At 46.6% G+C, this 26,696-nt stretch overlaps 1 protein-coding gene across 2 annotated transcripts in view; it reads left to right on the forward strand.

The window, feature by feature from the left end:
* The first annotated feature begins 1,596 nt into the window (after positions 1–1,596).
* The window catches only part of LOC117548249 (protein NLRC3-like), a 45,632-nt gene continuing 20,532 nt past the window's right edge, over positions 1,597–26,696 (forward strand). For both annotated transcript variants that reach the window (XM_034219400.1, XM_034219401.1), the window contains exons 1-7: positions 1,597–3,317; positions 3,373–3,695; positions 4,193–4,366; positions 8,907–9,080; positions 13,396–13,566; positions 18,137–18,177; positions 18,373–18,413. In XM_034219400.1, the coding sequence (XP_034075291.1) occupies positions 1,812–3,317; positions 3,373–3,695; positions 4,193–4,366; positions 8,907–9,080; positions 13,396–13,566; positions 18,137–18,177; positions 18,373–18,413 (2,430 nt within the window). In that variant the 5' untranslated portion in view covers positions 1,597–1,811. The remainder of the gene's footprint in view (positions 3,318–3,372; positions 3,696–4,192; positions 4,367–8,906; positions 9,081–13,395; positions 13,567–18,136; positions 18,178–18,372; positions 18,414–26,696) is intronic.

The raw sequence follows: 26,696 nt of genomic DNA on the forward strand, positions 1-26,696 counted from the left end.
AAAGGACTCTTGAGTGTTTAGATAGTTCACTTTAGTCTAAGTTCAAACGGTTTGGTCACAATTTATGTAAACACATATTTCCAAGGCACTCCTTTATAATTATTGGGATAAACAGGTTTGAAATCATTACAATGTATACTATAGGACAGTAACCAAACATATCCTTTAAAACTGGAGAGATAAAAAAATGCATAATTAAATAAATGTTAAGGTAAAATAAGATATGAACAACATAAATAAAATAAGTTACATTCATTTGTTATTGGCTATGGTAGGTTATTGGTTATGTTCACATACTTATTTGATCACATCCACTTGTCTAAGATGACAACAGAGACTTTCGACCCAAACCCAGCTGTTGACTTGTGGATGCAAGCAGCTAATCACAGACTCAACCAGAGAGAAAGTAGTAGGCCTACATCATCAGCTACCATGTCTGACAGAGAGGAAGACAGTGAGGAGAACAGTCAGGAGGGTAGTGATGACAGCTTGTAGGATTACTGGTCGTGCTAATGTTGTCTTGTGTTCACCTCTGCATGTGTGTTCTGTGTTCACCTCTGCATGTGTGTTCTGTGTTCACCTCTGCATGTGTGTTCTGTGTTCACCTCTGCATGTGTGTTCTGTGTTCACCTCTGCATGTGTGTTCTGTGTTCACCTCTGCATGCGTGTTCTGTGTTCACCTCTGCATGTGTGTTCTGTGTTCACCTCTGCATGTGTGTTCTGTGTTCACCTCTGCATGTGTGTTCTGTGTTCACCTCTGCATGTGTGTTCTGTGTTCACCTCTGCATGTGTGTTCTGTGTTCACCTCTGCATGGTGTTCTGTGTTCACCTCTGCATGTGTGTTCAGTGTTCACCTCTGCATGTGTGTTCTGTGTTCACCTCTGCATGTGTGTTCTGTGTTCACCTCTGCATGTGTGGTTCTGTGTTCACCTCTGCATGTGTGTTCTGTGTTCACCTCTGCATGTGTGTTCTGTGTTCACCTCTGCATGCGTGTTCTGTGTTCACCTCTGCATGTGTGTTCTGTGTTCACCTCTGCATGTGTGTTCAGTGTTCACCTCTGCATGTGTGTTCTGTGTTCACCTCTGCATGTGTGTTCTGTGTTCACCTCTGCATGTGTGTTCAGTGTTCACCTCTGCATGTGTGTTCTGTGTTCACCTCTGCATGTGTGTTCTGTGTTCACCTCTGCATGTGTGTTCTGTGTTCACCTCTGCATGTGTGTTCTGTGTTCACCTCAGTGTGTTCTGTGTTCACCTCTGCATGCGTGTTCTGTGTTCACCTCTACATGTGTGTTCTGTGTTCACCTCCGTGTGTGTTCTGTGTTCACCTCTGCATGTGTGTTCTGTGTTCACCTCTGCATGTGTGTCTGTGTTCACCTCTGCATGTGTGTTCTGTGTTCACCTCTGCATGTGTGTCTGTGTTCACCTCTGCATGTGTGTTCAGTGTTCACCTCTGCATGTGTGTTCAGTGTTCACCTCTGCATGTGTGTTCTGTGTTCACTCTGCATGTGTGTTCTGTGTTCACCTCTGCATGTGTGTTCAGTGCCGTGTGTCTGGCAAATAAAGTCAAGACCCCCTAAAAAGTTACAGTTTATTTCATTTTAAGGATGAGCACCAAGCAACATCTCCAGGTGCTCCTTTGAGAACCAGGGCAAAAAAGTTATGTGCACCCCTGGTTATAACATTTTATTTAGTGTCGTGTTGTAAAGTATAGACATAAAAATGTTTTATAAAAATCATGACATTTAAAACCCTGACTGTTTTTTAATTTTATTTTCATCATCAGATTCTCAAAAGCATTTTCCTGATTCTCTCATGTTTCCTTCTCTTCCAGCAGAACGTGGTCTGCAGGAGGTTCTAGATGAACATAGGCTCAGTCTGAGGAGGAGATGTGAACGTGTGACTGAAGGAACTGATCAAAGTGAAACCCTCCTCAACAGGATCTTCACTGAGCTCTACATCACACAAGGCCAGAGTGAAGAGGTTAATACCCAACATGAGGTGAGGCAGCTGGAGACAGCTTCCAAGAAGAAGACCCTCCATGACACTCCAATCAAGTGCCAGGACATCTTTAAAGCCTCACCTGACCAACAGACTCCCATCAGAGCGGTCCTGACCAACGGAGTCGCTGGAGTTGGAAAAACCTTCTCAGTGCAGAAGTTCACTCTGGACTGGGCCGAGGGTTTGGGGAACCAAGATGTCAGTCTGGTGATCCCGCTCTCCTTCAGGGAGCTGAACCTGATCAAAGGTGAGCAGTACAGTCTTCTCAGGCTGCTCCATGTTTTCCATCCAACCTTACAGAAGGTCACAGCAGAGCAGCTGGCTGTCTGCAAAGTGCTGTTCATCTTTGACGGCCTGGATGAAAGCAGACTTTCTCTGGACTTCAGAAACAGTGAGGTTGTGTCTGATGTCTCTCAGCAGTCCTCAGTCAACGTGCTGCTGACAAACCTCATCAGGGGGAAGCTGCTTCCCTCGGCTCTCGTCTGGATAACTTCCAGACCTGCAGCGGCCAATCAGATCCCTCCTGAGTGTGTGGACAGGGTGACAGAAGTACGAGGCTTCACTGACGCCCAGAAGGAGGAGTACTTCAGGAGGAGATGGAGTGATGAAGACCTGTCCAGCAGAATCATCTCTCACATCAAGAGCTCCAGGAGCCTCCACATCATGTGTCTGATCCCAGTCTTCTGCTGGATCACTGCTGCAGTTCTGGACCACATGTTGACTACAGACCAGAGAGGAGAGCTGCCCCAGACCCTCACTGACATGTACGCACACTTCCTGCTGGTCCAGACCAAGAGGAAGAAGCAGAAGTATGAAGAGGGACATGAGACGAGTCCACAGCAGCTGACGAAGGCTGACAGGGAGCTTCTTCTGAAGCTGGGGAGGCTGGCGTTTGAACATCTGGAGAAAGGAGACATCATGTTCTACCAAGAAGACCTGCAGCGCTGTGGTCTTGGTGTCACCGAGGCCTTGGTGCACTCAGGAGTTTGTACACAGATCTTCAAAAGAGAGAGTGTGATCTTTCAGAAAACAGTCTACTGCTTTGTTCATCTGAGCATTCAGGAGTTCCTGGCTGCAGTCTACATGTTCCACTGTTACACCAACAGAGACACAGCGGTACTGGAGGACTTCCTGCAGGGAGACTATAGCAACAGGTATAACAGAGATCAGGATTACCCATCCCTGGATGTCTTCCTAAAAGGAGCCATGGAGAAATCCCTCAGAAGTAAAAATGGCCACCTGGACCTGTTTGTCCGCTTCCTCCACGGCCTCTCTCTGGAGTCCAACCAGAGAGTGTTAGGAGGCCTGCTGGGTCGCACAGGCAAGCGTCCAACAATCATCGAGAGACTCTTCAGAGGCCGGCTGGGTCGCACAGGACAACAGACCAGAAACCATCCAGAGAGCCATCAGCAACCTGAAGGAGATGAGCAGTTATAACATCTCTCCTGAGAGGAGCATCAACATCTTCCACTGTCTGACAGAGATGAAGGACCTCTCAGTTCATCAGGAGATCACAGAGTTCCTGAAGTCAGAGAACAGATCAGAGAAGGAACTCTCTGAGATCCACTGCTCTGCTCTGGCCTACATGCTGCAGATGTCAGAGGCGGTTCTGGATGAGTTGGACCTGAAGAAGTACAACACATCAGAGGAGGGACGACGGAGACTGATTCCAGCTGTGAGGAACTGCAGGAAGGCCAAGTAAGTCCAGATGTGATTAACTTTATAAATTAATGTGGATCAGAAGTTTCATTATTATAATAAACACTTTAAAATGTTTGATGTTTTAAATACTTTGAGAGTGAAATTAAATTATCCTAGTTATTCTATTTATTTATAATAATGTGACATTTTAAAGTTTTCTCCTCTTCATATTCCTTTGAGTGAAGGAGGTGTCAAACAAATGAAGGACTTTTTCCTCACAGCAGCATGTGATCACACCATACAGCAGTGTTTACAGTTATCAGTGAATTAAGTTATTAATATATCATTGCAGTTTCTTCAACATTAAATCAGATCTGTTTTTACCACAATGCTTAAGAGTTTAAAATAAGTCTGACAGGCTGACAATAAATATAGAAAACTCTATTATTAAATCAAATGACATGACAAAAGTTGTTCCATCAAATTCAGTAAGTTAATGAAATGTTTCCTCTGTTTTTAAACTAACACATGTTGTAATATATGTGTTATTATAGACTTACTGACTGTGGACTCTCAGAGACTGACTGTGAAGTCGTGGCCTCAGCTCTGAAGTCTGACCCCTCCCACCTGAGAGATCTGGACCTGAGTCGGAACGCTCTGGAGGATTCAGGAGTGGAGCTGCTGAGTTCTGGACTGAAGAGTCCAAACTGCAGACTGGAGGCTCTGAGGTCAGTTCACTGACTGCAGTTCATACTGATCTGTGAGGGAGAGAGGTTGAGCTTCCACAGACTCACCCTGTGCTCCATGAGTCAGTGGAGATGCTGTCAGTACTGATGAGCTGTGAGGGAGATGAAGGAGTTGTTAAACATCTGATCAAAGTTAGAGTTCCAGATTATCAGTGGATTGTTTCTACATCATCTCTGACATTAAAACCCTGTTCAGCTCACTACTTTGTCATTGAAGTAGAAATACGTTGTGTTTAACATTAATCAGAGCTCTTTCTTTCCTCTTTCTGTATCTTACAGTTTTTAACCTGTTTAGAGATTCCACTTTCTGAACTTCGTCAGCTCTGATCAGGTTATTAAAGATCTCCTACCATGTTATTTTTAGGCAGATATAATGGGTCTCAGATATATACAAATATATTAAAAACATGTCTAAGATGTGCTCAAAAATACCAAACAGATTATACATTTTAGACATCCCTCATATCCCTCTATTTCAGCTGCTAGAGAAGGGCTGATTCTGTAGCTGCTGGCCCGCCCCCTGTTGAGCACGGCAAGGCAAGCAGTGAGTTCTGTGATGAGCAGGCTGGCTGCTCTGCTCAGATGCAGCTAAATGCTGCCGTGATTTAACGCCATATCATGTTCCAAACCACTTCTCCCTCATCCAAGGCGCCGCGCAGAGTGGCAGCCTGTTACGGTGTTACCGTTTAACTGGTGGCGCGGGGAACTCGTGATATTCTATAACGGTAGGAATGTGTCAGGGGCGTGTACTTTGAGGAGCCTTTGTCGAATAACCAGGAAATACACATTTCGATCGCTTCTTCTGTCGTTTACATTCATCTGTTGGTATATTTGGCTCCATAGGAACACTTTGATGCACTTTCAGTACCAGTGTGTGAGGTTGTGGTTGCGATGCCGATATCCGGACGCATACAGTTAGGACTACAAAAAGACACACGAGGTGACTGGGGATGTCTGTTCAAAACATTGCACGCTTGAATAAATCATTTAAACCAGTTATTGTTGCCAGACTTATTACTGAATATCGTTCCTAATGTGATGCCAAGTCCATCTGAGACCTGTGTACACCTTCAGACAGCCTCCAAGTGAAGCACACGGTGTTTACTCACAGTTTGAAAGCAGCGTGGAGAAGTCTTCAGCTGTGGAGCTGTGATCCGCCCAGGATAAGCTGTGACACGACTTCTGTTCTGTGGCTATCTCTACCAGCGATCATGTTTAATATTAAAGACTACACACATGTATCCCTTATCAAAACGGTATTCTGCACTTTGCAGCACTTATCCAGATAAGATGTGACTGTTTACTCGCTGCAGGAGTGTAAAGGCCCTGACACACCAAACTGACGGAAATGTGTATTCGTCATTCAAAAGAGGCAACCGGAACGGCCCGTCCACACGGCGGCGTGCGTTGAAAGCTTCACCATTCACTTTGAATGGGGTGACGTCACTTTCCGCCAAACTGCATTGTGGGAAGCGAAGCGGAGCGTTGCTGGCGTGGCTCGCTGCAAAAGTTGAGCAATGTGCAACTTTTGAAGCCTCGGCAGAACGTCAGCCAATCGAATCGTATGCCAGAACAAGCTCTAGCCAATCAAAACGCTGCTTGTGTGTCAGGGGCGGGAGATTCATGTGATTGGTTGTTGGTCGAGTTTCAGACGTGATATGTTCAAACATCAGCTCTCTGATGCAGAAATAAACGATGTAAGCATTGTGGCTGGCAGCCTTGAAGTACGGCTGCTACCACATTCCATGCATCAGTAATTATAACCCAAGATGATATTAATATTCAACATCATAACACTGACGGGCAAATGATGACATTGTTACAAATGAGTGAACTGTCTGTTGAGGTTTCATTTTCCAGGGTCCTGTCCGGTACATACTTGAAGAAGCTATTGTCACCTCATGCAGGAAGTGTGGCAGCAAATTACGTGGCAACTGAGTTGGTCTTCAGTTTCTTCATTCCAGATCGCCATGATGTAAAATAAATGTTTCTGCTGCAGGGATGGTACATTAATGTATAAATAATAATAACACCATGTGACCATGTAATAGCCTCAGAAAGCGAGCAGGCTCCCGCGTATGGGCTCAGAACAGTCTCATAATACACACATCCACACTTGTGTTTTTCAATGCACACAAATGTGTTCCGTTTCATATTCATGTAAATAAAATCCAAATACAGAAAAAAGTCTTACATGTGTATTTTTGATCCTCACATATTAGTTTTCCGTTTAAATCCTCTGAACCTGCAAACACAACCCGCTCTCTGTGCACGGATCGCTGTGCATTCGTGTGTGGGTTTTTTGAGACTCCCCTGACGGTCAGCCGATTCATACTTGTAATTTGTTCTATCTATAGCCAATCAGATGTCTCCTTCATTCTAAGCCAATCACATGAGCGCGCCCCCACGAGGGTAGATTTCTTGCGTTCATGACGTAGCGCTTCATGTACGCATTTTGCGCAGTCACACACGAATGCACAGCGATCCGTGCACAGAGAGCGGTTTGTGTTTCCAGGTGCAGAGGATTTAAACGGAAAACAAATATGTGAGGATCAAAAACACATATGTAAAACTTTTTTCTGTATTTGGATTTTATTTACATGAATATGAAACGGAACACATTTGTGTGCATTGAAAAACACAAGTGTGGATCCTTCTGTGTGCATGTGTGTATTATGAGACTGTTCTGAGCCCATACCCGTGAGCGGGAGCGCGCTCCTTCACTACAGACTATCGCGCCACCTAACCATTCGCCAAAATGTTTTTAATACCAGCGGTAGCCGACCAAGCGCCGGGCAAAAAACAATCTTCAAATAAAAGAAAGTCACCGGAGGAGTTAAAGGAGAGTGACAGGGAGCATGAGAAGAAGAGGGAGAGAAAGTTTCAGCCAGCTTGATCGATGGAGTTGGCTTCTATAGCGTGGTGCAGTGACGCATCCTAAAACCCTTTTTATAATCTATCGATTAGATTTATGATTTGAAAATTATAAAAGTAGGAGACATGTGGAGATTATCCGGCTGAACAAAACGTGCATTTATTTAACAGGTTTGTTTTCCACAGACCTTATTTCCAGCTATTTTCCAAAACCCTGTGGAGAAATCCCATTGCTTTCTGTCGAGGGAACCAGCAGCTTACTTCCTGGTTTTAGGACGCGTCACTGGCTGCACCTCTCAATATGATGCCAATATAAACAAGGTCTTCTGTCGGCTCTGTACATCAATGCCGACCTATGCTGACCAGTAAGTGAAGAGTAGAAAATATAAAGGTATTGGCTATAGGGAAATGTCCCAGCAGTTTAGGATAAAGAAGGTTCTAATCTAATCTATAGCCATTACATTTCTAACTCCTAATGACAGGAAGGCAGAAAGCGCATTATACAAATAATAATACTCATAATAATAGCAGACATTTTTTAACAATGACCACAATATCATTATTTTAATAAACCAAATATGAACAATTGAGGAAAATGAGGAACAACGGATTGTTCAAATGTTGTAGTATGTAGTAATGTAGTGTGTACATAAATTACTACTGCAACAAATGTGTTAATTTTCTTCATTATTAGTCGATTTTGTTTTGGACGAATGCTCCGGGCCAGAGGTTACAATGGTGGGGCCAGTGACAATACAAGTCCATTCTACCCTTAATGTCTACCTCTGCGGCAAGTCACTAGCACCCCCCCCCCCCCCATGTCGACAATTTACTAGCGGTATTTACTTGCGGTACCGCGGTGGGCCGGCGGTACCGAAGTGGGCCGGTCGAGAGTCCCGGGCTGATTTGTAGTCCCAGTCCGCCCCTGATCTTAACCCTCTCCAGCCTCAGCCCTTTGTTCATATGGTTGGTGTCCTGCTCTGCTTCAGTTAGAATGCTTGTAAAGCCTCAGCCCTGCACTCATGTTATAAACATCTTTCCTTTGAAGACAAACTAAGCTGTCAGGATGTTTCTGCTGCAGGGATGTGACATTAATGTATACATAATAACAACAACAACAACAACAACAACAACATGTGACCATGTACTAGCCTCAGAAAGGCTAAACAACAACAAACTACAACAAGTGTAGTTCACTGACTGGCAGAGCACTGATGATCTTTAGATTAAAATAACAAGAACAACCCTACACTGCATGATTCACTCTGAACCTCTGAACACCTGAGATTCATCTTATATTCTCCATCCTGCTTTTAGAAAATGAATTATAAAAAAATACATGAGTAGAATTGTTTTATATTTCTGTTAAAACTATCAACCACCAAGAAGTATTTTCAGTTGTTGCTGTTTCCAACGTGTTCCTGGATCTACATGATGCTGACACTGACTGAATAGTTTACACTGAAGTAGCTGCACGTTGTCTTTAATGTGAATGAGAGCTCTTTTCCTCTTTCTGTGTCTCACAGTTTTTAACCTGTTGGAGTTTCCACTTTCTGAACTCCTTCAGCTCTGATCAGATTATTAAACCTGGAGTTATTTCAAACAGGAACATTGTTTTCTAAAGTTACATCATGTTCTCTTTATTCAGACTGAGGGGCTGCAGGTTGTCAGAGATCGGCTGTTCTGCTCTGATCTCTGCTCTGAAGTCCAACCCCTCCCACCTGAGACATCTGAACCTGAGTTACAACGCTCTGAAGGATTCAGGAGTGAAGCTGCTGAGAGATCTTCTGGAGAGTCCAGACTGCAGACTGGAGACTCTCGGGTCAGTTCTCCATCTGTAACTTCTGTGCTGAGATGAAGAGAGTTGTGTTGACTCTGAGCTGCAGACATCAGGCTGATATCACTCTGATCCTCACTGAGCATCTTAACCCTCTACAGCAGGGGTAGGCAAGTAAGTTTGGCCGTGGGCCAATTTTTTGCTGAGCCGCAAGATGGCGGGCCAGAACATAATCAAAGCCTAATTCAAGGAATTGATTTTGGTAAGAGGGCGCAGCGCCCCGGTTCGCCCAATCCAGAGCCTCTGGCTAGACCCGCCCAGGCTCGTCCTCTCTAGCCCCATTTCAGTCCCAAAGCCAGGGCTATTATCTGTATTTTAACAGACTTATCTTTTAAATTGAGGTGTATTTATTGTTCTCTTCAAAGTTTATTTTTCTCTGAAATTGTAGGGAGGATGGTCCTCCCTTTCCTCAATGGACGAGCCTCCACTGAGTAAAGTAGAGTTATTAACAGGTAGCAGTGTTATTTAACATACTTTTATTCTGATAAGTAGCCTATTGTCAAGTTCTCTGGGTTTTTGGCATTTATTTGAGTGTTTGCACATTTGAGAGGCTTGAGGGGCAACAGAGGACGCATGGACAACTGGAATCCTTTTTCCTTTTCTTTATTTCAACTTTTCAAGGACACATTAGGATTCTTTCAGGTTGAAAACCTTTAAAAAATATCAAAGGACAAAATAAATCAATTACAGCAGTTTTGCTTTGCAATTTAATATATTATAACCTAAATTAATCAGTAACCAAGTATTTTACTCACACTCAATGTATTTAATAGTTAAATAAGTACTTTAATTGACCTGGTTCCCCACAACCACACATTTGCCATATGTGACCCGCTCTATCGAAATCAGTCGAAAGTCGCAACGGCTCATTTCAAAATAAACGTGGATTTGCGTAAAAAAATAGTTTTTCGGGATCGGGTGTTTTATTTGATTTTAAATAAACAAAGTCTTGGCTTTCAGAATATGGAACTTTTATTTCCAAAATCACACGATAAATACATGTTTGAAGCTCGTAAAGGGAAGATGACAGCTCTCCCTCGCCACTCTGCTCTTCCACAGCGCCGCCTCCCTCCCTCCGCTGACATTATGAATGTAAACGGATATTTCGGGACAGAATTTATTTTACCGGACAAATTTGAAACTCACCGGTCATGTTTCAATAATAATAATAAGAATTGTGTAGCAGAGTTTCCGTTAGCAGGTAATCACCGGACTATGACCGGATATGCTGATGTTTAAAACTCAGTTAATGGGGCTCATTTTTATATTGCTTCAGTTTATAATCGTTACAGATCAAAACATTCAGATTCATTTTTCAATAAATGATTCCACAAACAACAAACAACATAAGTATTACATTCAAACAAACTACTTGTAGTAGATGAAGTACATTATTCAAAAGTTTAAATTAACTTTGAATAATAGCACGGGAGAAACGGATGCTCTCTTTTCCTCTCTCCCTCCCTCTCTCTCTGACAGCCCGTTAGTTTCTCATGCAGCTCGCTAAACAGTGGGCGGGGCTTCAGGTGATTATGCAGAGCTGCGTGTCTCCGTCAGACTCAGCAGCTGATCTGATCTCTCTCTCGCGTCCGGTTATATTTCACTCGCGTTTATGTCCATATCGATCAGATCCAGCTCTCCTGATCGGGCTTTATAGAGAGCACCGATCAAATTATTAAGAGTGAATATCGGCCGATAATGACCGGCGGCCGATCTATCTGCCGCTAATGGAAACCCTGATGTGCGACTGTCGGTCCTATGTTGTAAAAAAAAAAAAAAACATCTCAAAATAATATTTTATTTTTGATTCTCAAAATTAGGGGCCAAATATTATTGCTGGCGGGCCAACAATGGCCCGCGGGCCACCTGTTGCCGACCCATGCTCTACAGCAGGCATCCTCAAACTACGGACTCCGGTCCGGATCCGGACCGAACCACCACTGTCTCCGGACTCTGAGCAAATTATACTTTTCATATGTATTATCTCTCTGTATTATATGTGAGACATCGCCACAACGCATTCGCAACGAGTCAAAATTCTCCGCTATGTCCACTGCAAACAGCGCTCTGCATGTCTGACTGTTCCACTGTGTTCCACCTGTGTGTGTCAACGCTTTGGTCCAATCACATTCAGCATCCAGTCAGCGTTTCCCCCCCAAACAATCTGCGAATCAGAGGCACAGTAGGGCGGGTCTTCGCGGACTGCGGGTGGGAAAAATGTGTGTGTGTCTTTCAACCTGTCTAAGTCAGAGCGAGAATTAAAAAAAAAAAATTCAGAGCGAGAGTTAACAGCTCATCTAGTTCCATCTGTACTGTAGCTAGTAGCCTAGTTTCACCTACCGGGGTGGCAACTGACACCCTACAAATAGGCCTTGCCACCCCAGTTGGCAGCTTTGTTTTGAAAGAAAAGTTGTGGCTCATCGGACATTTATGAGAGAAAGTCTCTAATGTCCGAGTGCAAGTGAATGCAGGCACAAGATGCACGTCATGTAACCCCTCCCCCGGTCCTGGCGCGAGCGTGGACATACGATTGGCGGCGATTTCATTTTGAACTGGACGGCGCAAAACGAGAAGCATTCGGACCCAAGCACTGAAGGAATGAGGTGTTTGCGGTCTGACAGAGAAGAGACTGTCAGTGTGGCTGTACTCAGCATTGAATCAAAACGCACTGAAGCTGTTGATCTTAATACGTTTGTGAGGCGTTTTGCTGAACAAAATGGTAATCGCCGCATTCAGCTGTAATAGACATGTCAACTTGATGCTCTGCTCACGGATGAGCATACACAACTATTAAGATGATGACCTTACGTGTGTAAATATATTGTTTTCTTTGAGGGGGTCTGCCCCCAAAAAACTGTTTTAAGTCCTGAGAAAGTCAAATCAGACGGTGTGTAAAACTACACTGCCCAGCCAAAAAAAAGTAACCACTTTGATTGAACTAGGCCAGCAGGTAAGGACTTTCCACTGGATAATAACTGCAGTATAAAAGAATGCATGACTGAAGTGATGGAGACCATGTTGAAGGCAAACACAAAGAGGAAATAACAGGTCAAATCAAGCAAATCCCCCTCTCAGATTCCACAGCAACCAGAAGAACATAAATACTGGCTGGTGATTTGATTCATCAGCTTTGTGATGGAATGAAAAATGCACAGTGCATTTCCTTAGCTGTGGGTGAGTCCACTGACACCACTGACAATGCTCAGTTGCTGGTGTTTGTGAGTTGTTATGATGAGGCAAAGGGGGAGTTTGTTGAAGATGTGTTGGGCCTGACGAACCTCAGTGGACACACAAGGGGGCAAGACATTTATAAAGCAATAATGGGAATGCTGAATGAAAGAGGGTGCAGCTGCCTTTATTCATAACTGTGCAGCTCTTACACTGCGACTCTGAGGGTCAAGCACAGACACAATAACAATGAAAACGGCTGCATACAGATTATTTTTGTTTTTGCAACCTCGTGTTAAGAATCTTGTTGCAATTGTTTAAAAGTTTGAATGACCGTAATAAACGGACCTTTGTCTTATTGAAACATTTATTTTGGACCTTTAAGATTTGTATTTGAGTACCCCTGCCCTACAGTCTCAGCCCTTTGTTCATATGGTTGGTGTCCTGCTCTGCTTCAGTTAGAATGCTTGTAAAGCCTCAGCCCTGCACTCATGTTATAAACATCTTTCCTTTGAAGACAAACTAAGCTGTCAGGATGTTTCTGCTGCAGGGATGTGACATTAATGTGTACATAATAACAACAACAACAACAACAACAACAACAACAACAACAACAACATGTGACCATGTACTAGCCTCAGAAAGGCTAAACAACAACAAACTACAACAAGTGTAGTTCACTGACTGGCAGAGCACTGATGATCTTTGGATTAAAATAACAAGAACAACCCTACACTGCATGATTCACTCTGAACCTCTGAACACCTGAGATTCATCTTATATTCTCCATCCTGCTTTTAGAAAATGAATTATAAAAAAATACATGAGTAGAATTGTTTTATATTTCTGTTGAAACTATCAACCACCAAGAAGTATTTTCAGTTGTTGCTGTTTCCAACGTGTTCCTGGATCTACATGATGCTGACACTGACTGAATAGTTTACACTGAAGTAGCTGCACGTTGTCTTTAATGTGAATGAGAGCTCTTTTCCTCTTTCTGTGTCTCACAGTTTTTAACCTGTTGGAGTTTCCACTTTCTGAACTTCTTCAGCTCTGATCAGATTATTAAACCTGGAGTTATTTCAAGCAGGAACATTGTTTTCTAAAGTTACATCATGTTCTCTTTATTCAGACTGGAGTTCTGCAGTTTGTCAGAGATCAGCTGTTCTGCTCTGATCTCAGCTCTGAAGTCCAACCTCCATCTGAGACATCTGGACCTGAGTTACAACGCTCTGCAGGATTCAGGAGTGAAGCTGCTGAGAGATCTTCTGGAGAGTCCAGACTGCAGACTGGAGACTCTCAGGTCAGTTCTCCATCTGTAACTTCTGTGCTGCTTTCTCCATTCCTGTTCATGTGTCTTCTCGCAATTATCACTGGCCCCGTGGATCTCGTAATCGATATAACCGGCCTGCTCTCGTCTATCCCACGTGCTCCACTGAGATCCAACATCTAGTTTCAGGTGGCCTGTGGAACTGCCAGTCAGCTGTTCCTAAGGCTGACTTCATCTCTGGCTACGCCTCCCTGCAGTCTCTGGATTTCCTTGCTCTCACTGAGACCTGGATTACTCCATCCAACACATCCACCCCAGCAGCTCTCTCCACTGCATATTCCTTCTCCCATACACCCAGACCCACTGGCAGAGGAGGTGGCACTGGTCTCCTGCTCTCTCCCAAATGGAGCTTTTCCCTCTTCAAGCTACCTAACTTTACTCCTTCCACCTTTGAGTTCCATGCCGTCACAGTAACCCATCCTATACAGTTAACCATTGTTGTTCTCTACCGTCCACCTGGCGCCTTGGGGGACTTCTTGGAGGAATTAGATAATCTCCTCTCACACATCCCTGAAACTGGCCCTCCCGCTGTACTTCTCGGAGACTTCAACCTCCAGATGGGGAAGATAGACGAACTAACATCTCTGTTAACCGCCTTTGCTTTCTCACTCTCTCCGTCCCCACCGACTCATAAAGCTGGCAATGTCCTTGATCTCATATTCTCAAGGAACTGCGCTACTTCTAACCTCTCTGTAAACCCGCTCCACACATCCAATCACTTCTTCATTTCATTCTCTCTATCCCTTTCCAAACATAACAAACTAATCTCTTCCCATCCTACACTTGTCCGCCGTAACCTTCGCTCCCTCTCCCCCTCTACCTTTGCCTCGTCGGTGCTCTCAGCCCTCCCTTCCTCTGATTCGTTCCAACTACTGCCTCCAAACTCTGCTGCAGAAACTCTCCTCTCTACTCTCTCATCCACTCTGGACTCTCTCTGTCCTCTGACATCTCGGCAGGCTCGTCAGTCCCCTCCGGCTCCCTGGCTAAATGATGCACTGCGTGCTAATACAACCGTCCTTAGGGCAGCAGAGCGGAAATGGTGGAAATCCAAACACCGTGACGACCTCCTAACCTATCAAGCTCTCCTCTCCTCTTTCTCTGCTTCGATCTCTCAGGCAAAAAGCACTTTCTTTCAAGATAAGATCCAATCTTCCTATTCCAATCCTAAAAAACTATTTTCCATCTTCTCCACCCTCTTGGACCCTCCAAAAGCTCCTCCCCCCTCCTCACTTCTGTCAAGCGACTTTGTTACCCACTTTGAAAAAAAGGTTAATGATATTCGCTCTTCTTTTTCTGACTCACCTTTACTCACCGCTGGGTCACCAGACCTTCCTTCCACCAACACACTAACCTCCTTTTCCCCTCTCTCTCCAAGTGAGGTTCTTACCCTCATTACCTCTGCCCGCCCTACCACCTGTCCTCTGGACCCTATCCCTTCAAACCTCCTTCAGACTATCGCTCCTGATATTCTACCGTTTCTCACCCATTTCATCAACACTTCTCTAACTTCTGGTCACTTTCCAAACAGTCTCAAGGAGGCAAGAGTAAACCCTCTCCTAAAGAAACCCACTCTCAACCCGTCTGATGTTATAAACTACAGGCCTGTCTCTCTCCTCCCGTTCCTGTCTAAATCACTTGAACGCGCTGTCTTTAAACAACTCTCCTGTTATCTCAATCAGAACAACCTTCTGGATCCGCACCAGTCTGGTTTCAAGGCAGGTCACTCCACAGAAACTGCTCTCATTGCTGTCACGGAGGAACTGCACACTGCCAAAACTGCATCCCTCTCCTCTGTCATCATCCTGTTGGACCTGTCTGCTGCATTCGACACGGTGAATCATCAGATCCTCCTTCGCACTCTCCAAAAACTTGGAGTTTCAGGCTCTGCACTTTCCCTCCTCACCTCATACCTGAAAGACCGTACCTACAGGGTGACTTGGAGAGGGTCTGAGTCCGACCCTTGTCAATTAACTACGGGGGTCCCTCAGGGCTCTGTTCTTGGTCCCCTCCTCTTCTCCTTGTACACAAACTCGCTCGGATCAGTCATTAGCCCGCATGGTTTTTCTTACCACTGCTACGCTGACGACACCCAATTAATTCTGTCCTTTCCCCGCTCAGAGACCCAGGTCGTCGCACGCATCTCTGCTTGTCTAGCTGACATCTCTCAGTGGATGTCTGCTCACCACCTCAAGCTCAACCTTGACAAGACTGAGCTGCTCTTCCTCCCGGGAAAAGATTGTCCAACTCTTGACCTGACAATCAACATCGGCACCTCAGTTGTTTCCTCCCGACTCAGACTGCAAGGAATCTGGGTGTGACCCTAGATAACAACCTGTCCTTCACTGCAAACATCGCTGCTACAACCCGCTGCTGCAGATACACGCTTTACAACATCAGGAAGATACGTCCCCAGCTGACTCAGAAAGCGACTCAGGTTCTGGTCCAGGCTCTCGTCATCTCACGCCTAGACTACTGCAACTCCCTCCTGGCTGGTCTACCTGCATGTGCCATCCGACCTCTGCAGCTCATCCAGAATGCAGCGGCTCGTCTGGTTTTCAACCTTCCTAAATTCTCCCACACCACTCTGCTCCTCCGCTCCCTTCACTGGCTTCCGGTAACTGCTAGAATCCACTTCAAGACACTGGTACTTGCTTACCGTGCTGCAAATGGATCTGGCCCTTCCTACATCCAGGACATGGTTAAACCGTACACCCCAGCGCGTGCACTACGCTCTGCATCAGCCAAACGACTCGTTGCGCCCTCGCTGCGAGGGGGACCCAAGTTCCCATCGGCGAAAACACGTGGGTTTGCTATCCTGGCTCCAAGATGGTGGAATGAGCTCCCCATTGACATCAGGACAGCAGATAGCTTGCACATCTTCCGGCGCAAACTGAAAACTCATCTCTTTCGACTCCACTTCGAGCAATAGAACTATTAACGAAGCACTTTTATACTAATAAAGGACTGGCTTATCTAAAGCCAGTAGAGTAGCACTTGAAATGTTTGGCTCTATGAAACCTGATATACTTATATGATTCTGTTTTCTTCAAGGTTGTGTCTTCCTGGTCGAATGTACTTATTGTAAGTCGCTTTGGACAAAAGCGTCAGCTAAATGCAATGTAATGTAATGTAATGTAATGAGATGAAGAGAGTTGTGTTGACTCTGAGCTGCAGACATCAGGCTGATATCACTCTGATCCTCACTGAGCATCTTAACCAGGGGCGGACTGGCCATCGGGACGAATCCCGATGGGCCGGTACTGAAGTGGGCCGGTCGGACGATGTGGGCCGGCCGGTAACCGGTATTTTGACAAGCAATTTAGTCTCTGCTCCATGATCCTATCGGCGTATCGGCTCCTTGTCATGTCTGCCGATATCTGGTTTTCTTATGTCTGTTTGTTTTGATCTGTGTCTATGTTGTTGTCAGTGACGTATTGTCTTAAATTTTTACTTAGCCGGCTAAATTCAGGGAAAACTCCGGCTTTCCGGTCCTACGAAGCTGGTTCTCTTTTTAGCGGGCTAGATCTCCATGGTAACTGATGCTTAGCGGCTAACCTGGTCGGGACCAGGTTAGGTTGCAGGCTAAGAGCTCAACTCAGTGAAAGCACTGCCTGCTGACCAATCAGAGCTCAGTGTGCAGAGTTTAAAGCGATCAAGTCATATTACAGGAGAAAGGAAATACAGAAAAGCTGCCGTCGCAGGAAAGACGGCCGGCAAAAATCACCGACTGTGTGAACGTGAACATCAATAGAATATCACCTCCATCTTCAGAGCAATCTGACTATTATAACATTAGCGTTAAGAAAGCTTACTTAAATATATGCCACAACATAAGTAACCGGATCAGAGTAACATTAAGTACAGTCCGCGGCATATCACTTCATAATGTATCATATATTTCCTGATCTGAGTCAGCTGAGCCGTATCTGGCCGTGCAACACTCAGTGTCACATACTGTATGCAGAAGTATTATTTTAAGCAACACATTAAGTTGACGAAACACTCGAGACAAATGTAATTAAAGTCAGATGGTGTTTTAGACGGGGCAGTGATATCATAAACCTGTTAATGTACGCATTCAAACACTTTTTCTGTTACCAGCTGTATTCACCTTGCAGGTGCAGCTCTGTGGCTTTGATCCTGGATAAAGTGTTTAAGTCATGGATGTTTAAAGTTGAACTTCTTCATTTTTGACTAATATTAAAGTTCACTTTTCATTCAGGAAGTATGACGCTGCGCTGTCAGTACGCTTCTCCATGTTTGTGATTGGTCGAATGCTCCAGATACCACCCCTTTCATGTGAACGCGCACCTAACTAGATAGGACACGGCTGGCTTGAGCGATCCACTTGATAACCAGCGTCGTAGGACAGTTTAGCGAGAGCGTGTATGTTTTGGATTAGGCCAACCGGATAACTCAAACATATCCAGGTTAGGTTGAACCAGCTTCATAGTATAGGCCCCAGGACTCTGAAGCTGACTCAAACAACAAACACTTATTTTAAACCTGATCTAAAACTGTTGGATTGTGTTCATCTCTACAGGATCAATGGAGAGACGATCAGAGCCAAGATCCAGAAGACCTGTGAGTACTGAAACCATGTCCTCCATTCATCCAGACATTGTACATTAAACCTGATCTTCAAAGTTCTTTATAGCACAACAACAATATATTTTAGTTCCATTTTGTTACAGCTCTATTCAATCAATTTGGCTGCCAATGTTTCTCTTTGTTCAAGTTGTATTATTATCTTTCTGTGTCACCTCTTCTCTCCATCAGGTGACTCCGATGTGGAACAGGAAGTGAAGACAGACAGAGAGGTGAGAGAGGAGCAGTTGAACAGAGTGAAGTGTATTGATTTCACTACTGAATTAAAATATAATTGTTAGGGCTGTCCAGTTAAACAATAGAGCGCTCGTAATTCATCTAGAAACCTTAATGAGTCAAAAGAAACAAGTTCGTACATTTTTATTTACCGGAGAAATAGGAGATATTGCTGTCGACTATTGTCTGAGTTTATCTTTCAACTTAAAAACAATTCATAATGAAGGCTCTATAAAGACTGACATCATAAAGACATGTCCATTTATGTATTCAAATTGTTGTTATTGAGAAATGCAAGCCTACATCACCGCTGAGCGATGTCAGGGATGAAGAGCAATTTGCACTGCAGCTGCTGAGCTGCTTACTAACGATGTGAGCAGGTACGAGAGAAGATATCAATCACTATCCCTGAATACAAGTCTGTTCTAAAATACTAACGTTTAGTTTAAACACAGATTATCAATGTGATTAAAGCGATCACATGTTTTAATTGATTGAGACTGCTTGTAGTTGTTGGTAATTGTTTGATGGCATCAAGACAATTCTTTGAGCTCAGATTGATTAATTTACCGTTTATTTAATGTGGGTGTGTTTGAGACGAGGAGCGTGGAGGCATTTCAGAACACCACTAACATGCAGCTGATGAGACACTTTCTAAAGCAGCTATCATCAATATTCAATTAACTGACTCAATAGCGTCAAGCTTTTTATTATGAACTTTGTTTATTGAGTGTCAAACACAAATGGACAGGAATGACGGAGCAGTTGGAATTGACAGTGTCACATTACAGTTGTGCAGATCATGACATACGATACATTACAACAACAAAACAAACAGTCGGCTTGGTCATTCAAGGTTTCAAGGGTTCAAGGTTTCAAGGGTTCAAGGGTTTTATTTAGTGCTGTCAAAATTATCGCGTTAACGGCGGTAATTAATTTTTTGAATTAATTGCGTTAAAATATTTAACGCATTTAACGCACGTGCAGAATGGCCCGCCCCATACGTGCCACCAGTGGCAGCGCCAGGGTATGGCTGGGGTAGGCTACACCCATACCAAGAAATGGCTTAGCCCCACCATGAAAAATGATGTTAAAGTAAGCAAAATAAAATCTGCCAACTCGCGCGTAGTAAATTCAAATTGCACATACAGCAGTTAGTAAGATTGATTTCAGTAGCCACGGTTTTGAAAACTTTTGTCACGTAGTGATCGTCTTCTCAATAGAACATTTTTGATAACGGCGTGGTGTTGTTGCAGGAAGTCCAGACGGAGAATACTTTTGCTGTAGTACAGGGGTGCACATAACTGGTACGCAGGTTATGTGCGTAATCTGAAATGCGTACCGTCACTTGTGTCACAAAGCGCATTTGCGTACCGACGTACTTGTGAAGCTTTTCCAGAAGGCGGTTAGATCACCGGACGACAGAGTCGGTCTCCGTGTGCACAGACAGGGCTGCTGTTAACGTCGGTCTGTACAACGGAATTGTGCCAAAACTACGCCAACCGGCTGCGGAGGGAGACTCCCCCCCCTTCACTGGAGAACTGCGCTAAAACAGCTGATCACAACGTTCACACTCTGTGGTCACGAAGTACTCCACTAGCCGCCGCCCCCCCTCTGTCGACTTTCCTGAAGTACTCCCCCGTTGATAGAAATCAACACGTAATGAATTAAGACCCCACGGTTTGATGATTGATAGGTGTGTGGGTTGTCTTTCATTTTGACACGCAGACAAATGTTATAATAAACATAGATACTGTATGTTAAATGGATATATCCGCCTTCTTTCATTTATCTTTCCATTCCCACAACAATATGCATAAATAAATGGCATATTTTAAACATAGTTCGAATGGTGATTAATCATGATTAATGAATTTTTAAGCTGTGATTAATCTGATTAAAAATTGTAATCGTTTGACAGCCCTAGTTTTATTGTCATAATACTGTATGTGCAGCTACAGTGCAGCAGCTACAGTGCAGCAGCTACAGTGCAGTTTTGACAATGAAAATCTGAGCTCACAGGCTCCTCCAACAGAGCAACAGATGAACAGATACAATAATACAAGTAAATAAAATAAAATAGAATATAATAGAAACAGAATATGATAGAAACTGTGCAGAATAGTCTAGATACAGTAATTGGAATGTTGGTATTGTGGTGACACGTTATTGGACATAATTCACCTTGCTTATTGTGTTGCCACACGGACCCTTTAGTGGGGAACACCTGTAGCTTTAGCTGCCATTCCTGCTAGCTCATCAGGCAGAGCAGTGCATGTGTTAACCTCTCTGAAAGTAATGGATAATAAAGATTGGAACTCCATTCTTAATACACCGCCTCCGACTCTCTTTTCACGGCACTACACTGGTGACCCTGACTTTTCCGAGAAAGTTTCCGGAAAATTAACGAACATGGCTGAGCGCGATGTTTTCATAAAGCTGCCGGAATTCTGGGAGCACACCGCGGAGGCATGGTTCGCACACGTGGAGGCACATTTCGCCTGCCGACAGGTCCGTGACGGGGACCTAAAATACTACCATGTGGTAGCAGCGCTGGGGAGCTCCACGTCGTCCAGGTTGGTGGGATTCATCGCAGCCCCCCCACATCATGGCAAATATGAGGCGATTAAGGCCCTTCTCCTTAAGACATTTAGCTTATCTGCTAAGGAGAGGGCCCGCCAGATACTTGACATTCAAGGCCTAGGAGACAGCAAGCCATCCCAGCTAATGGAGAAAATGCTAAATCTGCTAGGGGGGGAAGATCCCCGTATTTTATTCACGGAGATTTTCCTGCGTCACTTGCCTCCCCGGGTACAGACGGCGCTGGCCAACACGCCTGTCACGGAGCCCCGTGCTTTGGCTGAGGAAGCGGATCGTTTTTCCTGGCTACGCAACAGCCCGGGGCAGAGACGTTAGCCGCGACGCTCAGCGGCCCACCGGCAGTCAAGAAAGCGTGGCGGAGGCCGGACACGGCTGTGGCTAGCCGGCGTGGAGACGCCGGAGAGTGCGTTTACCACGCACGTTTCGGGACAAGGGCGAAGAGATGCATCGCTCCGTGCAGCTACAAACCCCCGGGAAATGGAGGGGCCGGCGCTCAGTAGTGGCTCTGAGCGTCGGCGGCACGTGCAGGCTCCTCTTCGTCAGCGACAGCGTTTCGGGGAGCCTGTTTCTGTGTGACACGGGCGCTCAACGGAGCGTAGTTCCAGCGTCGAGTGAAGACGTCGCCCGTGGGGGGCACGGACCGCGATTGACGGCGGCTAACGGCAGTCCCATTCGCACGTACGGCGTGAGGCCTATGTGTTTGTGCATCGGAGCACAGCGTTTCAGCTGGGATTTTGTGACAGCGGACATTTCTTTTCCCCTCCTCGGAGCGGATTTTTTGTGTGCTCATGGACTCTTAGTGGACGTTAAGAATAGGCGTTTGGTTGATGCCTTAACGTTTTCTTCCCTCGTGTGCACACTTGGCAGCGCAGCGTACGACGGGCTGTCAGGCTCGCTGTCAGGTGCAGACACGTTTCTCAGACTGTTGGCCGAGTTTCCAGACCTGTCGCTACCCACCTTCTCTGCGCTTACCACTAAGCATGGCATGGAACACCACGTCACTACCGGAGGGCCTCCTGTCTACGCCAGGGCCCGGCGGTTGAACCCTTCTAAGCTGGCTGTAGCGAGGGCGGAGTTCGCAACCATGGAGCGCCTGGGCATTGTCCGCCGCTCCGACAGTCCTTGGGCTTCCCCCCTGCACGTCGTTCCCAAATCGAACGGCGGGTTTCCGCCCGTGCGGGGATTACCGCCGACTCAACGACGCCACTACGCCTGACCGCTATCCGGTGCCGCACATTCAGGACTTTTCGGCGCATCTGGCCGGTACGGGGGTGTTTTCCAAGGTGGACCTGGTGCGTGGATACCACCAGGTGCCCATGCACCCCCTGGACATTCCCAAGACAGCAGTGATAACGCCTTTTGGACTTTTTGAGTTCCTGCGGATGCCTTTTGGACTCAAGAATGCCGCTCAGACGTTCCAGCGCCTGATGGATTCGGTGCTGCGGGACCTGCCGTTTGTGTTTGTTTACCTCGACGACATACTCGTCGCCAGCGCTTCAGTGCAGGAGCACCTGTCCCACCTCCGAGCCCTTTTCACACGGCTCAACGAACACGGATTAATCATCAATCCTGCAAAGTGCCAGTTCGGGGTGTCGGACATCGATTTCCTGGGGCACCGCGTCACCAAGGGCGGTGCGACACATCTGCCAGCGAAGGTGGAGGCTGTTGCGGCGTTTCCTCGCCCGCTCACAGCCCGGTCGCTCCGTGAGTTTCTGGGGATGGTGACTTTCTACCACCGTTTCATCGCCCGGGCCGCACACATCATGCGGCCGCTGTATGAAGCGTTGAAAGGCAAGACCCCCGTCCAGGAGATCGACTGGACAGCAGAGGCGGACGGCGCTTTTGCTGAGGTCAAGACCGCGTTGGCTCAGGCGGCTTTTGCTGGCACACCCATCATCTACGGCTCCCATCTCCATCACCACGGACGCGTCAGACTACGCGGTCGGCGCAGTGCACGAGCAGTGGGTGGAGGGCGCTTGGCAGCCGCTCGCCTTTTTCAGCCGCCAGCTGACGCCTAGAGAACGCAAATACAGCGCCTTTGACCGGGAGCTCCTCGGACTTTATTTGGCCGTGCGGCACTTCCGTTTCATGCTGGAAGGCCGTGAATTTACGGCGTTTGTCGACCACAAGCCGCTCACCTTTGCCATGTCAAAAGTGGCGGAGCCTTGGTCGGCACGTCAGCAGCGGCAGCTGTCCTACATATCGGAGTTCACTACGGACATTAAGCACGTGGCTGGCAAGTCGAACCTGGTTGCTGATTGCCTCTCCAGGGTCGTCATCGGTGCCGTCCAGTTGGGCCTGGACTATACTCGCATGGCGGCAGACCAGGTCACAGATCCCGGCGTCCAGGCCCTGAAGGTGGAGAGCGCGGGGGCTGCGCTTGGAGGACGTGGTGTTCGGCGACGCGGGCATTACTCTCCTGTGTGACGTCTCTACGGGCCCTGGCGCGGCCTGTCGTCCCTGCCAGCTGGAGGCGTCCTGTGTTCGAGGCTGTGCACGGCCTGTCACACCCCGGCGTTAAACCTTCGGTCCGTTTGGTAGCGGCGAAGTTCGTTTGGCAAGGACTGAAAAGGGACGTGAGGACTTGGGCCAGGGAGTGCGTGGCTTGTCAACGCGCTAAGGTGCACCGCCACACGAAGGCCCCGTTGGAGCGTTTCCTGGTGCCTGAGAGGAGGTTTGATCACGTCAACATTGACCTGGTTGGTCTGTTGCCTTCCTCTCAGGGGTTTTCCTACCTCCTCACCATGGTGGACTGGACGACCCGTTGGCCGGAGGCGGTTCCGCTCGTTTCGACATCAGCCGCAGACGTTGCCCGGGCCTTCATTGCAACGTGGGTGTGTCGTTTTGGCACCCCGTCAGACATTTCCTCAGACAGGGGCTCTCAGTTCACGTCCGAGCTCTGGAACGCTGTGGCAGGCGGTTTGGGGGTTAAGCTGCACAGGACTACCGCTTACCACCCTCAGGCTAACGGTCTCTGCGAGCGCTTTCATCGCTCCATGAAGGCGGCCCTCAAGGCCGGCCTTACGGACGGTAACTGGGTCGACAAGCTGCCCTGGGTGATGCTGGGCCTGAGGACCGCACCTAAGGAAGATCTGCAGTGTTCTACAGCGGAGATGGTCTACGGTCAGCCGCTGAGAGTTCCGGGGGATTTCCTCCCAAATGCATCGGCTCCCTGGTCGGCGTCGGCCCAGCGGGCTTTCCTGCGTGACGCCGCTGAGGCCTTTGTTCCGATCCCTACTACTCAGCACGGTACTCAGGTGTCCCAGGTTCCCGCAGAGCACCGCTCGGCGGAGCACGTGTTCATCCGGCACGATGCGCACAGAGGCCCCCTGCAGCCCCCTTATGATGGGCCTTTCCGGGTCTTGGAGCACGGGGACAAGCACCTGGTGGTCGACCTGGGTGGCAAGGCCGAGCACGTCTCGGTGGACCGGGTGAAGGCTGCTCACCTGGACTTGGACCAGCCTGTGGTGCTGGCTCGACCTCCGCGACGGGGCCGCCCCCCGGCCTCGTCCCCTGTCACGGATTTAAGACCTGTTGTTCCGGTCCCTCCCCTTCCGGGGGCCGCACAGGCGGGAGTCACTTTTCCGACTCCCGTGCTCAGGAGTCGTGGGGGTCGGCGTGTCGTTCCTCCCCGCCATGCTGATTTTGTTTATGTGTGAATTCTGGGGGGGCTTGTGTGGTGACACGTTATTGGACATAATTCACCTTGCTTATTGTGTTGCCACACGGACCCTTTAGTGGGGAACACCTGTAGCTTTAGCTGCCATTCCTGCTAGCTCATCAGGCAGAGCAGTGCATGTGTTAACCTCTCTGAAAGTAATGGATAATAAAGATTGGAACTCCATTCTTAATACACCGCCTCCGACTCTCTTTTCACGGCACTACAGTATATATGATAAATGTGAGTTGCAAACAGATGAATGTTATGGATGTTGTTTCAAAGTTCAGGTGTTTAATAGTCTTATGGCCGGTGCGATGAAACTGTCCCAGAGTCTGGTGGTTTTAGTCCGGATGCTGCGGAACCGCCTGCCAGACGGCAGCAGACTGAACAGTTTGTGGCTGGGGGGATGGGGGTCTTTTATAATCCTGAGGGCTTTCTTCCTGAGCCGCTGGGAGTAAAGGTCCTCCATTGATGGCAGCTCCGTCCTGGTGATGTTCTGTGCAGTTTTCACCACCCTCTGTAAAGCCTTACTATTGAGGGCGGTGCAGCTGCCGTATCAGGCCGTGATGCAGCCAGTCAGGATCCTCTCTATGGTGCACCTGTAGAAGGTCAGGATCCTCTCTATCACCTGTAGAAGGTCAGGATCCTCTCTATCACCTGTAGAAGGTCAGGATCCTCTCTATGGAGCACCTGTAGAAGGTCAGGATCCTCTCTCTGGAGCACCTGTAGAAGGTCAGGGTCCTCTCTATGGTGCACCTGTAGAAGGTCAGGGCAGTATGGATGGTGAGGGCTATGGCGTCGTCTGTGGACCTGTTTGCTCTGTAGGCAAACTGCAGGGGGTCCAGAGAGTCAGGGAGGAGGTGATGAAGGTTTTGACCAGTGGCGAGCCGTCAGGGCCCTCTAGGCCCTCTGTGAGGGCCTAAGTATTCTAAGAAATAATATTTGAAAACATTAAAAAAAATACTTTTTTTTTAAAATATTTTTTTATATGTTTTTGTTGTTACATTTTTCATTAGTTTTACCAAAATAACTTGATTTAATTGTATTTAAAAATAATATTTCCAAAGAAATAAATCCTTTGAATCTGCCTGTTCAGTTTCTGTTGGAATGTGAAGGGTTAAATGCCGTCTCTGCGAGTTATGTGAAGACGGGAGAGCTTGTTGGTCCCTCTCTACATTCACAGAGGGCCCGCTATAGTAACTCAATGAGAGAGAAATGTCAAATGCCAGTACAATTGACCAATCATATATTCCCTCTAAATGGGCGGGCTTTATTTTCGCGGACTTTATGACAAGTTCCGCCCGCTGTGAGGTCTATGTAAGTGGTGCAGTGACGCGTCCTAAAACCCGGAAGTAAGCTCTGCTCGGATTCCCTCGACAGAAAGCAGTGGGATTTCTCCATAGGATTTTGGAAAATAGCTCGAAATAAGGTCTGTGGAAAACGAACCTGTTTGATAAATGCACGTTTTGTTCAGCCGGATAATATCCACATGTCTATCCTACTTTTATTATTTTTGAATCATAAATCTAATCGATAGATTTATGATCGATAGATTTATAATTAGCATTATAATTAGCATAAGTGCGTTCATGATGGCTCACTTCAGTGATAGTGATGACATCGTTGCGAAATTATTAACCGAGTCATTTTCAAGATTGAGTTACAATGATAAACTGGAGTGGCAAAGGATCAGCTGCATGACCCGCAAGTGCTTCATCCAAAAGGACAGGAGGATGGACTTTGTGTTTCAGTGATTTATCATCAAAGGTAGGCCTAAGTCATTTTCAATGTGGGCCGCCGTGCCGACTTAATTCATGTTTAATTGTTACTTGGCTGTGGGTGCCCTGTCATGATAGGTGTTTATATAAATGGTGTTGTTTTGCGCTGTCATTGATGCGTTTTGCACCCCGGGCAGCTGTTTTGATATTCCGCTGAAGTATACGCTGTGACGTAATATCTCTTCTTTTTTTTCGAGGGAAGGGGGGGTCAGAGGGCCTAGGTATAAAAGTCACTCGCC

The sequence above is a fragment of the Gymnodraco acuticeps genome, unplaced genomic scaffold, assembly GCF_902827175.1.
Source record: "Gymnodraco acuticeps unplaced genomic scaffold, fGymAcu1.1, whole genome shotgun sequence".
NCBI lineage: Eukaryota > Metazoa > Chordata > Actinopteri > Perciformes > Bathydraconidae > Gymnodraco > Gymnodraco acuticeps.